At 47.5% G+C, this 15,629-nt stretch overlaps 2 protein-coding genes across 2 annotated transcripts; both read right to left on the bottom strand.

The window, feature by feature from the left end:
• Window positions 1-1,696: 1,696 nt before the first annotated feature.
• LOC123114675 (uncharacterized) lies at window positions 1,697-9,659 on the bottom strand. The gene is made up of 13 exons (XM_044536119.1): window positions 9,423-9,659; window positions 9,202-9,331; window positions 7,809-8,229; window positions 7,520-7,725; window positions 7,081-7,366; window positions 6,701-6,903; window positions 6,302-6,549; window positions 5,096-5,383; window positions 3,947-4,041; window positions 3,711-3,838; window positions 2,898-3,369; window positions 2,474-2,721; window positions 1,697-2,347 (listed from the first exon to the last, which is right to left on the bottom strand). Exons 1-13 carry the CDS (start codon window positions 9,494-9,496, stop codon window positions 2,048-2,050), a joined length of 3,099 nt encoding a protein of 1,032 aa, XP_044392054.1. The 5' UTR covers window positions 9,497-9,659; the 3' UTR covers window positions 1,697-2,047.
• A 1,805-nt stretch (window positions 9,660-11,464) lies between these two features.
• LOC123110553 (uncharacterized) lies at window positions 11,465-15,328 on the bottom strand. The gene has a single exon (XM_044531104.1). The coding sequence runs from the start codon at window positions 14,475-14,477 to the stop codon at window positions 11,733-11,735; it is 2,745 nt and encodes a 914-aa protein (XP_044387039.1). The 5' UTR covers window positions 14,478-15,328; the 3' UTR covers window positions 11,465-11,732.
• Window positions 15,329-15,629: the final 301 nt, after the last annotated feature.

Raw genomic sequence — 15,629 nt, 5'->3', positions numbered from 1 at the left:
TTTCTTACTTTGCAATATATATGTTCACAAGCAACCTAACTTCGCCGTCACCTGGCCTCTGGCATTGTATCTTCTCACATTTTTCATTACCTCTGCCACCTTCTCTCGTGATGCTCAACTACAAGTGTAGCTAGGACTGAGAGGATATATCTCTCAATCCAACACATTTCCTTCCCTACTTGTCAAACATACGTCTTCTTAGGGATGAGAGGGGTCAAGAATATACCAAGCCTTTACAATACAAAAGTATTACAGAAGAAGAACTTGCTTGTCAAACCATTTCCGAGATCATGTGGACTTTGTGGTGGATTTGTCAACCCAAAGTTAACTAGTATGTGTCTGAATTGTGTTTCTAGAGGAAAGCTTGATAGATGCGGCTTTTGTATCACTACTATGTGGGGGTGTTCAACTAGAACACAAGCATAGAAGTTTTGTACTACGGATGGTTTAATTTGGGAGAAACTTCCATTTCTTATGCAATGGGGTATTGTTGGAGCAAAATAGCCAATGTGATTTCAAGTAATTAGATGGGAGTATGTGCTACATGATTTGGATTTTGCGAGCAGGAGATATTATTTTGAAATTGCATATTTTCATCGTCAACAACATTTTATCAATTATTATCCAACCTTCATCTAGTTGGCAGTTTACATTTCCCCCGATCGCAAGCTTTGCAAACGTGACTGAGATTGCCATGGTACATACTAAGAGCATGTAACATGGGGCTTTTCATGACAGAGTAACTAGCAAGGTCATCTTTCTAACCGACATTAAATGCATTTCATCTCAAGGGGAGACAGGATTAAATTTTCCAAGATGTTAACCTTTTGTCGATCGTCAGAAAATGCCAACCATTTAATAGCTCAAATAGAATGTTCTGTTGATGAGTCCCTAAAATAGCCCATGCATCCGAGAGATATTATGTGGCTTGCAGTTGCTTGATGGTCTTGAGCAGGTCAGGTGGTGTTTGCTCCAATTTCTATAGTATGCAGCCAGTTGTTTGCCCACAAGCACAAGGGTTTGTAGCGGTGGCATGTTTCCCCCTAACTTAACCAAGGTATCAGTGTGTAGAATTAACACTCAAGACTTCATCAAAAGTACTGAAATACAATAAAAAGGCACCTTGTGCCCCTGATGGTTCCAATGAGGGTGTCAACCTCATTAGCTTTGTTAGTTGCAACAAATAATGAGTAGATATTGTACTACTTTGTTTTTTGCGGGTGAGATATTGTAGTACTAAGTTGTTTGTATTTTCAGAACAAATAATAGCAGTAAACAAAAACACAAGGAAATGAGAGGGGGGGGGGGAGGGGGGGCTGGGGTGTTATGGAGGAAACTGGACCAGGTTCATAGAATCACTAGTAGCATCTCTCACAAAAGCGTGGAAACATTTTTTCTTTTTGAGAAACACATTACACACACATGGTCACATGGATGACCCTGAAACTCACATCATCCAACCACAAAAGTTGGTTCTCGTGCAGACACATAAATATAAGCATAGGCATGCATGTGAGTTTGATCAACCAAACAATCATGCCAAATTATGACATAGGTTAGCATCATGTTATATAGGCAGTACATCCTAAATCCACTATATCGACACACGCCAAACCTAATGGCTAATGCTTCAATCAGGGTGATTGAAACCCTAGTATTAGATAATAAAATAGAGCATTGCAAAAGCATGATGGCATATAGTTGAAGACATAACCACTGTCAAGGAGTTATGCAGTGTTTTACCCTTAGTGAGGTACAAAGGGCAGCTCATGTCATCTAAACATTAGAAACACAAAGACAGATCTTACCATACACATAAAACTATGAACCCTTAGTCTTGGAGGTGCACTAGTCACATCTCATGGGGGTGCAGCGGAAAGACGTTGTTGATGATCAGTGGTGATTTCCCCTCTGGTTCAGAAACATTCAGCACACTGCTCATACCAGCTAAGTACTCCAGTTCAGGTTTCAGTACTAGGCACTTGCACATATCTACACTGCATATTACATGCCAAAATATTCAGCGCACCTCCCACACTGCAGGAACTTAGCCCACTAAGGCAAACCGACCGTTGGACCTCCTCCTCCTGACAACATGGACGGTCATCGTCGTCCTCGCCGCCTTCTTCTCATTCCTCACGCCTTTGATCAGCTCGAAGACGCAGACATCCCCCTCGTGCAGTTCGTTGTCACGGACGAACTTGGCCCAGGGTTGGCCCCTGAAGCCTCTGCTGGAGCTCCCCTGGTAGTACCTGACATGCCACCTCTCTTCTCTGTTTGGCCTGAGGAGCACAACCTCATGTGATCTCATGTGAAGATGTTCGTGTACAAATTTACTGGGGATGACCTGCACAAGGCACAAGGAGAAATTAATGTCTAAACATATGGGAAACCTTGTGCATGCCAGAGTTGACACAAAATTACACAAGCTTGCTGTAAGTGCGTTAGATCGTTTTGATCAGTCCAAACTGACCAGAAAGTTGTTCTTGTGTTGCAGGTGGGCCCTCAGAAGAACTGTCATGAATGCTGGATTGCCCGGTTGGATCGAAGCCAGCCCGATTATTTCACTTTTTTCGTCGTCGGGTAGTTGCTTTGCAGCCCTCGAGTAGCAGTAGTCGAAGTCAGCATATGTGTCGTCATCACTCTCCTCTTCATCAGTTTCCTCATGCTTAACATCACATGAGCTGCTACAGTTTGGTGATCCAGGAAGAAGCTCTTTCCCTGAAACAGTGTGTACATGAGCTTAAATTTAGCATTTGAAAAAACCAGCAAAAGATAATTGTTAATCATGTGCATAGTTACATGGGTCTGTGTTAGCTGACTACACCAAGATCTCAAGAAAGGGATAGATTCAGAGATATCATCTCATGCATTAGTCGAACCACATGATGCCTTACTTGGTTTGGTTCTGCTACTGAATTTCCTTAAAGTGGAGACATTCTGACGGGACTCAATCAGCTGACACGGCACACTTGTATCATCATCGTCATCCTCCTCGCCGTCGTCATCATCAGAATCAGAATCAGAATCATCACTTAGAGAGTATTGCTCAACCTGTTGACCCACCATACCATGAAAATGTTTGCGCATGCCAGCGCCAGCGAAGAGAGAAGATAGTTTCTCGCAGCCGGTCGCATCGAAGACGAGAACCTCAAAAGAGGAGTTGCCGCTGAATGTGAAGACCAGGAGGTCATTCTCCTGCAGTTCATGAGCCTTGACAAAATCTCCCCATCCTGAACTGAAGAACAGGCCATTGGCAACCTTGGTAACACCCACATGCCATGTTTCGCCGCTTGTTGCTTTCAGGTCAAATCCCTGTGGGTTCTGCATCTGCCTGATGAAATTGCTCGCAAATTTGTCCGGTATGCGCTAAGATGGAGAAGACAAAATTGGCAGGCGATTAGTACAGAGGATCCATTTTAAGTTTGTACAGTCCATTATTGGGAGGTAAGTAAGTTCCATCTTCTAAGACATTTTGTTTTTGGAGAAAACACCATAAGTGTTGCGTTTCTGATACATACATACATGACTGATGAGCCTTGTACGACTTCTTTATGCTTTCTAGAAAATCAGGATTAGTCCTAGTTGCCGTTGTTTTTCAAACATCCTTTTCTTTTTGCAAGGGGAAAATCAACAATTTGGAACTAGCTAGTACAAGCGGTCAACTATTGTTAGAGAGTTCAATCCTTGTGAGGGTATTGGATACTTACAATGCGCTGCTGGGAATCTTGTGTCATGAGCTTGAAGAACTTGGTCTTGCTCGCATCCATGTGCTCCCAGTAGTAGTGCTCCTGCCACTTCTTGCAGCTCTCGCACCCTTTCTCACCCATCATCTCATCTGCCATTCAACAATCACAGAAGCAACATCCTCAGCCACAGCGCGCGCGCGCGCGCACACACACACACACACACACAGAGAGAGAGAGAGAGAGAGAGCTGTGCTTGCCTTGCTCTTCATGCATTCCCTGATTCTTCCTGGTGAGAAGAGAGAGGGAGAGAGAGGAGTTGTGCTGGCGCTGGCTGACGAGACTAGTGGAGTAACTACATACATAAATAGATTTCACCTAAAGTTACAGCTCAGGGAAGACTAGTGGACTCTGGGTGTTCATGGACCTCACCCACTGAAAGGTGGGGCCACCATGGCAGACGTGTGCTATGTTTACTTCATCTTTGGGGGAGGTGAAATTGGCAGTAAGAGCAACTCCAACGGGCCGACCCAAACGGACGGCGCTTTTGTCCGTTTGGGTCGGCCCGGCGGACACAAACGTCCGATGTCGTGTTTGGGTCGGCGCGAGCGCCCAACGCTGGCCCGACCCATTTCGTCGGCGCGGCAAAAAAAGTATTGGAAGCATTTCGAAAATAAATGCATGCATTTAATTAAACATAAAAGCCGGCCACGAAGGCCGGCGAAAGTCCACATTACATTAAAACTAGACGACGCGCTGCCCTAGGCGTCCTCGGCGGCGGCGGCGGCTGCGCCTGGACCGGTGAGGTCGATCAGCGTCGGCGCAGGGCCGGCCCAGGGGAACGCCGTGTTCCAGACGGCGGTGATGTCGGGCTTTGCCGCCGCTGCCTGCGCCACCGCTGCCTAGGCCTGGCGTGCCTCCTCTTCGGCCTCGCGGTCGAGCATCTGCAGGCGCTCGTCCTCCCGGCACTCCTCGGCCAGCCGAACGCGGCGCCAGTGGTCGAGGTAGGCCGCCTCCTGCTTCTCCGTCGCCCCGAGCCAGATCGGCGGAGCGCTGACCCACTCGCGCACTACTCCGGTCCAGGAGTAGCGCTCGAGGTAGGCCGGCTCCTCCGGCTCGGCTTTGGGCGGGGACGGCGGGGCCACCGGCGGCACGACGCAGTCGCCCGCCGCGGAGAGGGCCATGGCCTCCGCCATGGTAGCCTCGAAAGCCGCCTCGTCCGCCTCCCTCCACCGCTCCTCCTCCTCGCTCTCCTTGATGGCCGCCTGGTAGGCGGCCTCGGCCTCCTGGTCCTCGTCGTGGACGACGAGCGCGGGCGGCGGAAGGCTGTGGTCGACGCTGCGGACGCCGCGTCGCCTCGCCTCCTCGTGCTCGAAGGCGAACCATCGAGCCCAGTTGGGCGAGTCGACGATAAGTGCGGGTCGGCGCGCTGCTCCGACGTCAGCAACGCCCGCCGGTGCCGCACCTCCTCCGCATGGGCCCTCGCCGTCCGCGGCGCCGCCGGCACTGGGATCCTCTCCGGGGCCAAATGCCAGTCATGCGACAGCGTCACATCCGGGTACGGCAGAGGCACGCGGTGGTGCCAGTGCCACTCAGCCTGGTGCAACGGCACGTTGATGCACTGCCTCTGCCGGGGAGCGCGCGCCGGCGCGGGGAGGGCGGGGGAATGGCGGGCGGGGGCTTTGCCCTTGCAGCTGCTGCCGATGCCGAAGAAGAAACCCATGCTGGCGGTGGCTAGGGTTGTCGCCGGCGTGGGGGCGGGGGTGGCCAGATGGGGACGGGGGGCGAGTGGTAGTGGATGAGGATGGCCCCGCCGCACGCTCGGCTTAAAAAAGGACGACCGCCGTCGCTGACTCGTGGGCCCAAGGTGGGCGGTCGTCATAAATTATGTTGACCGTCGTAGTTGGACGGCCGCCAGGTGGGGACGCGGCGGACGGCGAGGAGACGCGCGACGCGTCCACTTCGCGTCCGCGCCGACGCATTCCAGACGCAAATTTGGGCCGCAAATGCGTCGGCGCGGACGCGACGTGAAATGGGTTTGGGTCGGCGCGTTGGGCCGCCACTTTTGTCCGTGCCGACCCAAACGGACGCGGGCAGACGAAATGGGTCATCCCATTGGAGTTGCTCTAAGTGGAGTGGACAGTGCGCAGTCATTTCAATCAAGTAACGTTGCAGAAACTAACTGTAATCAAATTGTCTGTGATCTTATCAAGTTACAGCTCATTGCCTCCTGGTTGCAGCATACAGTTGTCAGAAGCAATCCATTGACAATACTTAATTTGAGGTTAAACTTTGCAAGAATGTAGAACAATACATAAGCTTCTCAAATTTGTACACATCAATTTCATGGGATTGGATTACAAGAATTTTGCGCATTCTCAAAGGATATATCCGAAACAACTTATACTGATACTTAGAAGTCACAATATGACCATGATTCTGTAACACAAACTAACCAGGAAGTATCATCATATCCAGGTAATGTTGTTTATTCTAGCACTTCTCTGAGATTTTGTCGGATGAGTCAGGAAAATTCCAACACAAAAACCCACTGACGATACTAAACTTCCCGATTACAAAAGCATAGGCAAAAAAAGGGAGCAAATCAACAGTACTCTTTCTTTCGGATGATGTGGACCATCATCCTGAGCTTCTTCTTGTTTTCAATCCGCTCGAAGAGGCAGACATCGTCTAGTTCCAGTTTGTTGTCAATGACAAATTGCTCCCAGCCTCTAACAAGCCAACGCCTTGAAGCAAAGCTCTTGAATTCAGTTTTCCATGGAGCGCTTTCCCCGGGCCGATGAAGCCTGAAAATTTGGTTCTCACCAGGGAGAAAATCTTTGGCATAATCCAGACTGAAGGCCTGATTGCACGGAAAAAAAAATTAAGTAAGATTCAGTGAAAACTTCACTGCTCTACTTTTCTGTTTTCTCACTATAACAGGGAATAAACTTCCGCTGACGAAATGTATTTGCCCTTTTCTTTTAAATATGAACAAAGTGATGGTGGCTCACCAAACTGAGGCTTCTGCCGCTAACATTGGTTTTCATCATGATAGACACAAAAACAGGGATTTCGGGCTTAATAACTTCTACTTTCTCATGCACTTTAGTCTTCAGCAGACCCTCCAATGTGATGAATCGTGACAGCCTCACTTTATCTTCAGGCCTAAAACTCTTGGCTTCAGGCCTAAGACTCTTGGAAGAAGCGGGAAATCCTACAAAAAAAACCCAGTCACAAATTACTAAACATGGGACACGAAACCAATAGTGCATTAATTTACATCATCTCTTACAGAATCTGCTGGATTCATTTTCAAGTTTTTCCCCACTGTGAGTAGAGCTACATCTAAAGGATGATCCCTCACACTGCATGCATATACGCAGGGCATTACCTGGTGGATGATGATAGCTTGCTTTAAGCAGATGAACTGCCATTGTGAAACTTCTCTGCCTCTTTAATACTTCAAACATGCAAGTATCGCCTTTTTGCAACTGGTTGTCATCGACAAATCTCAACCATCCGGTAGAAAGATGATATGTATCATCAGCATTGATCTTGTAATGAGCACGCCATGTCTTGCTATGACTGGCATGACAAAATGTGATGAATTCGTCTTTGCATGGAAGGTGTTTGATAGCGTAATCTTTGCATATGAGATATGACCTATCACAAATGATCTAGCAGTTAGTTTTGATGAGTTCAGCAAAGCTTTAACAAGATTTAACAGGTGAATCTGAAGTTCTGATCATCGCAAGAACAAGTTCTGAAAAAGTCAAACAGCTCAAGTAGTCATTAAGTATGCAATGCAAGTAATGCAACTGCCAACATACCAGAAATCCATCAACCAGACTGGCACTGGACATGGTTTTGACATATAGTGGAATCTCAGGCCTGATATTTTGCTCAATTTTGTCGACTTCCACCTTATGTGCATCAGTCAGGTTGCACCCTGTTGCTAAGAAATAGCGAGACCTGGTGGAAGTCTGAAGTTCACCTGAACTCCTGGCATCTTCAGAAGATGGGACTTCCTTTTTAGCTGCGCAATATCAACCATTAATGCTGTTAATAATGAAACTTGATCACACTGTGCTAGAACTAGGAGGAAATATGTATCTTTACTTGGTTTGTGTGGAGAGCCTGCTGGATTCATCTTTGAAGTTTTGCAACTGTCGCTGCAGCAACCATTGTGACGCTTTGCTAACCTTTCACCCTCCGGTGATAACATTTGATTATCATGAGGAACGCTCCGTTTTTGGAGACCTGGATTGTAGTTCATTACAACGCAGGATGTCTCTTTCTCGCAAGCACTTGGATCATAGATCTCAACTTTGAAGTGGGAGTCCCCATTGTATTTGAACCTCAAAAAGTCACCCTCTTGAAGCTCATAAACACTGGCAAATTTTGACCATCCAGATCGAAGGACTAGATTATTCAGTTCCTTGGCAATATGAACATTATATGTATTACCATCTGGAGTTTCTAGTTTGACTAGTTCAGAGATCATTCCTCTGACACTGCGCACAAACTTCTCTGGTATGGTCTGCAGGGATTAAAAAATAAAATTGACAGCATGTACTCCCTCCGTTCCTAAATATAAGTCTTTGTAGAGATTCCACTACGAACTACATACGGATGTATGTAGATGCATTTTAAGTTTGGATTCATTCATTTTGCTCCTTATGTAGTCCATCTGGTGAAATCTCTATAAAGACTTACATTTAGGAACGGAGGGAGTACATGGTAGGATAAAGAGGTAATTTACACTAACATGGAGTATGTCATAAAATTGAAAGCATTACACCGTTACTATTTTAAGAGTAATAACTAGTTATATTGATCCATATAAATAACAAGGTCGTTGCTGCTAATTTTACTGAAAACCAAGAGCAAACATGTTTTCTCAATGCAGATATAAATTTATTTATTTGAATATGCCTTATGCATGAAGGGGAGCCTTGGCGCAGTGGTAAAGTTGCTGCCTTGTGACCATGAGGTCACGGGTTCAAGTCCTGGAAACAGCCTCTTGCAGAAATGTAGGGAAAGGCTGCGTACAATAGACCCAAAGTGGTCGGACCCTTCCCCAGAGCGGGAGCTACATGCACTGGGGCTGCCCCCTTTGAATATGCCTTATGCATAGTTTAAGGAGTGGTTTTCAGGATATGCCACCCACTAAGTCAGTTTTTCAGGGCATGCTTTACAAATAATCCATGTCTCACAAAACCACAGACATGTGGATCCTAACTCCATGCATGAACAGAATATTGAGGTGAATGTCCTGATAATTTCCGATAATTTTCTGACGTTCAACATTTTTGCCAGAAATTGATTCTCAAACAACTACTCATACATAAAAACAAAACTGGTTCGAACCTCCAAATCAAGTACTAAGATGAGTAAACCATGAAACTGTTATCCCAGGACCTAAGTTTTCCACTTACCCAAAACAACAAACTAACAAACTATAGAACATGTATATTTGTCCACAGGAACAGCATAGTCGAGAAGATCGTACCACTCCATTCCTGAAATTGCCAAGCATAAGCTTAAAGAAACGCTTTTTCCGATTATCCATGTGGTCCCAATATTGATGTGCGACATAATCCTTGCATTGTGTGCAAGACTTGTCCATCCTCTGATCACTCCTACAATGTTAATAAAGATGGAAGTTATTAGGAAGGGAGGACAAAATCAATTTACAGTAGGCACGTAAACAGGTGGGAACTGGGAAGTAACCTGCTTTCAGTATTCAGGCTAATTGACATGAACCGACTGTGCTGACATTGTGCCCTACTGTTGAAAAAGAACATCACTAGAAAAGTTTATTCAGGCTGATGCAGATGAAAGCATGACAAAAGTTGCTATTTGATAGCTTTGACTTTTAAGCACTAAAAGCTGCAGAATCTACTGCCATATTCCAGTTTCATTTCTTCCATATAGTCTAAGAAGATAAGAAAGGGCAGCAATATCTAGAGTGTAGTAGCAGATGTGGTCAGTAGCAATAGCGAAAACAACAGCAGAGATTAAAGCAGGAGATTACCAGGACTTCTGCAAGGTTGCCGGTTGCCACGGATCCAGAGGGATGCTCTGAGCAGTGCTAGCACAAAGGTCACAGTCTCACAGATAAATAGTACTGTATGGCTGTATGGAGAACCCAAAAGTCACAAGCCGCATTCAACACTTCAAGACACATATTATGTGAGTTAAAACCCACTGTGGACAGAGAAGTAAAACTGATTAATTAGGAAGAGGAATAGACTGGGAACTGAAAACCATCCTCTTTAATTTTTTCACTGAATCGTTTTCTTCTGAACATGAGCACTGAACACATACTGCCACTGCTCTGCCTCGACATACTTGGGAAGATTCTCTTGACTATGCCTGTCAAACTGAGTGAACAGAATAGGGTATGGCCAGCCACTGATCAGATCAGAGCCAGCCAGGCCTAAGCAGGAAAGAATGTTTCAGGCATTTGTTCTGGGAAAAGAAATGCATTTGATGCTGGGATCGTTTTTCTTTCGGCTGTACAAAAAAAATGCATTTACAATTCCTCCATTTTACAGCCCAATGGTTGCATCATTTTGTAAGTTGCTTGGCATAAAATGTGATGTTGCTGCTACATGGCAGTACAAGAAGGACAGGGCAGCCACAGTAGGGGCAAAAGCTCAAAACTGATGTATGTGTATTAAATACAAACTGATGTACAGTTGCTGCATACTAATAGAGCCTAGTAAGGGGTTTATCACAATTCTGCTGTCTTCTACATTTCAAGGATAAAAATAAAATAGCACATTTAAGCAATTTAAAAGGGAAAAATTAATGAAATCGTCATGTTAAGCGTAACACTAGGCAATGCACCTGAGTTAACATGACTAATTACTGTAGAAACCGGTACAGAAACTGAACATTGACAACACATAACACAAGATAAGCTTCTGACTTGTAGAGAGTTCCCAATTTAGTTTACCAGCACAACTGAAGGTCCATAAAAGATATTTCATGGTATTGCAGAGCGGATCTATGATGGGACTCCCTGATTATAATTACTGATAAATAGGGAGCATCCAAAAGTCATAAAAAAAATTGCACCGTCAAAATTGGAGCTACCTTCTTACCTGGGCTGGGGGAAGACATGCACCAAAATACCAAATAGATCGGTAGTGGATGTTCGTAATTTTGATTTACTAGTACAAAAGGAAGAATAACATTAATGGTTATACAGGATCTTATTCATGCGAGCCCACTGAGACAACGATCGTGATAATGTTATGTTTCAATGCTAGGACATGCAAAAACTCCAGGAGTACATCCAACAATCAGTGACTGGTTCCTAATGCTTCTTCAGATCAGGTTATCGAAGGCAATCAAGTCTCAGATTATTAGTAATCCTGCCAAAAAAACATAACATACACAAAAAGGGGGTTGAAATTGTATAATACCACACTGAGACAATTCATGATTGAAGTTCACCCAAGAAGGAAAGCGATAGTACTTAGAAACAGTTCAAATCCAACTGAATGGTTCTATTTCAACAAGACATAAACATGTTGAACAGACAGACTGGAATAAAATCAAAGTGGAAGTTGGAACTTCGAAGCGGCGCACACCATTCTCAGTTGTGAGTTTCCATGAACAAAAAGGACAGTCATCCAGCAACATGGATTGATTATCAAAGGTTGGCAAAAAGTTACAACTTTAAGCAGTAACCACAAACAAAAATAAATTAGAAGACAATTTTAACAGAGGATGTGAAAACTGCATCATGAACACATTCCAGGTACAAAGCACTCAAAACTATTTCATTTCCAGTGAGCTGCTTTACAAACATTGTTCAGTGGAAAAGAGCTCTACTGATGAGCCGCTGGTACATATTTGAGCAAACTCTACATGACACAAAAATAAGTCACATGTCGAGGAACTAGGCAAAGAATAAAAAAATCTGCTAAATCCACTACCAATTACCCCTCGAAAACACAAATTATGGCTCGACAAAAGGAGAAAGATCACCTTCCACTCCTTCATTGATCGATACATCATACATCAAGCTCAAATTTGCCCTTGCATGTGCTCAGCAGCTATCGCCTCCATTTGGTCAGTAGCTATGGCAATGCGCTCACTTTCCAGGAATGAAGGATCTAAGAACTTGGCAACAAATGCCCACATCTTGTACACATCTTCAAAGTTAGTGAGGAAGCCAAGCGAAGCAGTCACAACTTCAACTCTTACAGTCACCTTTTTACTGTCTCTGCGACCATTCTTATAAAAGGAAGCCTCGGGTATATCTAGTGCTCCATTTGACTGCTTCTGGTTTGGGTCTATCTTTATATGACTAAGAAAACCGATGCCGAGAGATATGCCATTTTTCTCAGCTATCTTCTGGACAAATTCAGCATTAATGAAAGCGCCACCACTTTGCTTCAGATTGAAAGCAACGGCCGCTCCCCTTTCATACTTAATCTTTGGACCATAAATGTGGACAAGAGGAACTCCATCACTGTCTTTCAAGCCTGGCAGCTTCAGCTGCAACAGCGAAGTTACTAGCCAATTGATAAGGTACCTTAACCTAAGAGTTGTTCTGTTGAGCCCCATCATATCAACATGATCAATGTGCCTGCAAATTATCTCTGGTTCCCTCCTGCTCCAGTCTTGAGCATCATCATACCCATCACTTATACAGGCATCGTCATCACGAAATGGATATCCAGACGCTTCAGCAGCATCTGAGGCCCGATGTAGTCTGTCAGCAATCATATTTGCCTCAGTGTTGAATGAAACCCTGCGCCCCATGCTTATAGCTCCGTCAATCTCTTCAACACCGAAGAGACGACCGCCAGCAAACCTGCTGTTTCCATCCCTCCGTCCCAGCAGCCGAAATTCCCCTTCAGTCTCCCTTCTTATCGCACTTTCTTTGTGGTCCAAATCACCATTCATGGCATGTTGGCATGCAACCTCTTCCACCTCTGGCTCCTCCTGGATTTCACTAACTTGCCTGAAATGATTTCCCCGGCCATTCTCATAGATTTCTTCTTCAGGGTCTTCCCTGAGGCAGTCTACATCTTGTGAAACTGACAATACAGCAGCATCAAAAGAAATCACATTACCATCATAAAGTGGGCTTCTAGATATCCTTGATGTGGGTGACATCCTCTTGTTACCCTTTCTGCCAGTGAACCAAGACGATGGTAATGGTGATCCCAGTTTCCCTTTCTTGAACTGACCAGACTTCTCTGACCCCAACGGGCTCTGGCCAACATCAACCCAGAAAGAGTTCTCTGATGAACAGTCCTCGCTGAATGCTGGACTCCTCATCACCTCACCGACAGATATGCTCTCAGTTTCTTCAAAAATGGTGCTCGCCCCGTCCCTATCCGAGCTGCTATCACGACCAGGGTCACTCTCAAACGTCTCTCTGACCTGAGCAGACGTGTACACACCTGAAAATGCTGGCAGCTGAGAGCCATTCCTGACATCAGGCACTGGATTTTCATCTATCGGAGTGCAAGCGTCGTCTTCAAGCCCCTCCGTTTCCACTGCATCAAATTCATCGATGGAGTCACTCAGGTACTGTGGAAAGACTGGAACAATCCTAACCATCCCAGAGGCATTGCAGCCATTCCTCCCCTGCAAGCTCCCAATAACTGACTTCTTGATCAGAAGGCAACCAAATCCAGTTGGGTCAGAACCAAACACCCGGTAGAATGAGGTTATAATGAAGTCTGGCCGGAACAGCGAGAGCCCCAGCGAGTCCATGTCCTTGGGACCAAGTGCACCAGCATCAAGCATAACATGCCAGCCATTCTGCTGTGCCAGCGCCATCCACTGGTAGGAGTACTTGGCGCCGGTCACCCGAGACTGTGCAGGGAACACGAACAATCCGACTGCAGCATCCCGTCGCCTGGCCTTCTTCTTGCCCACGATCTCCTTGCGCAGCTCCGTCGAGCAGAGCTTGAGAGTGGGCCAGCGGAACCATGCGGTGCGCGTCTTGGCACCCTTTGCCCGCGCACTCTGCGCCATCCAGTTCACCGACTGGCTCTCATGGTCAAACATGGTGAGCAGCCTTCGGTTGTTCTCGAATGGGTAGCACTCAGCGAGCAGCTTGAACGCTGACCCCCGGCTGACAGTGAACACCAGGGCGTACTCGCTGGCCGGCACATTCAAGTACTCGAGGATCCGCTCCTTGATGTCATTCTCCGCCGTGCCGGGCTCAGCGCCACCGTAGAGCGCGTGGTTGCTCAGATTGGCATTGAGCTCGGACAATGTGAAGGACGAGGAGGAGGAGTCCCAGCTGGAGTCGAAGAGGCCGAAGCCGCAGTAGTCCAAGCAGACCCTGCCGGCGCCGGGGGCGTCGAGGTGGGAGTAGTGGTCGAGGCGGAGGCGGTCGACGTCGGAGGTGGAGGCGTAGTCCGGATACATGGAGAGGAAGGTGGCTATGGCGTGGGCGAGGAGCGGCAGGTCGGAGATGGAGCGGAACGGGCCGGCGGCGGCGGCGAGCGCGGTGGCGCGGAGGAAGTCGCGCTGCGCCCGCAGGCGCGCCAGGGAGCGGGAGCGGGTGACGGCGGCGTCCTCCTCGGCGCCGGCGGCGTCGGGCGGCGGGCAGAGGGCGCCCTCCTCCGACGCGGCGTCCAGCGCGTCGCGCAGCTGCCGGAGGAACGACGCCGGGTCGTCACGCCGGCCGTTGCCGCCGCCATGCCCGCCAGTGCCCCCACCGCCTCCCCCACCGCGCCGCCGGTGGTTCTTGGAGAGGAGGATGGCGGCGCAGTGGGAGAGCGGCTTCCACAGGGAGAGATGCATGTGCCGCCCCCCGAGCTGTCGGATCGACGACGGGGAAGGGGAAACCAACCGCAGCGCCCCTGCGTGCGTCGCGGCTCGGATCAGCGGGCGCGGCGAGGCATGGGGGGATGGGGCTGACCGGAAAACCCCGAGATTTCTGGGTGGGTGGTGGGATTCCGGATCAGCGGGCGCGGAGAAAACTGCGGCTCGGCTCCGGGTGGGGAAGGGAAGGGAAAGAAAACCGGATCTTCCGCCGGGGGAGAGAGAATGGGGGATCAGAAATGTGAGAGCCCTCAACCAAGAACAGTGGCCGGCCGGCTGCGTGCGGGTGCAGAAATCTCAGGTTCTCCTTGGGTTTGAGGCGGGGAAACCGCGGATTTTCTCGGAGAAGAGAAGAAACGGAGGAGGGTTGGGAGGGCTTGAAATGCAATGACACGCTCCGCCTTTCCCAGCAAAAAGGGGAGGGCTTTGGCTTTTGGCAGGACCAAGAACTCAAATTAAAGAAGAGGGATAGAAAGAAAGAAACAAAGAAACCTCAGCAAAGATTTGACTCCACTCTCCTTGCTTTTGCACACCACCACCACCAAGAAGAACTCATCACTGCTCTCTCAAACCAGTGGAAATCTCAAGAGCAAGGTCACTCAGATCCTCCCCGCTCTCACCAAACTCGTCGCGAGTGGTTTGGAGCGCACTAAATGCGTTGGCATCATGAAGAGGGGGTTGCATTCATTTCCATCCAAGAACTACCAACACCACACCAACTTCTTTTTTCTTTCCTTTTCTCCCCCTGTTTGTACTACACTCACTACCACTACTGCTGCTGCTACTGCCTTGCCTCGCTTTGGAGCTGAAAAGTAGCGGCACTATTTTAGTGAGGCTGGCCTGGGGTGGGGTGGGGTGGGGGTGGGGTGCTCTTAGTAGCATCCACCGGGTAAAAACAAAGTGTTTGGTACTGTCACATTAATATTATCATTGGCTCTACCTTGTTAGTTTTTGCTCCCTGTCCCTGGGGCTCACACACGCACAGTGGGCTGTAAAGTGGGTGGAGGAGTCGCTGCAAGCAAAGGCTTTCGTTCTTGGGGCATTGACTTTTCTTTCTTTCTTTCCCCCATTCAGGAATTGAAATGCAGAGCAGAGTGGTGTTGTTGGGTGCTGGCTTTAGGTTTTATGGGT

The sequence above is a fragment of the Triticum aestivum genome, chromosome 5B (assembly GCF_018294505.1).
Source record: "Triticum aestivum cultivar Chinese Spring chromosome 5B, IWGSC CS RefSeq v2.1, whole genome shotgun sequence".
NCBI lineage: Eukaryota > Viridiplantae > Streptophyta > Magnoliopsida > Poales > Poaceae > Triticum > Triticum aestivum.
Note: the sequence above shows the minus strand (reverse complement) of the source record. Positions and strands in the feature narration are given on the sequence as shown.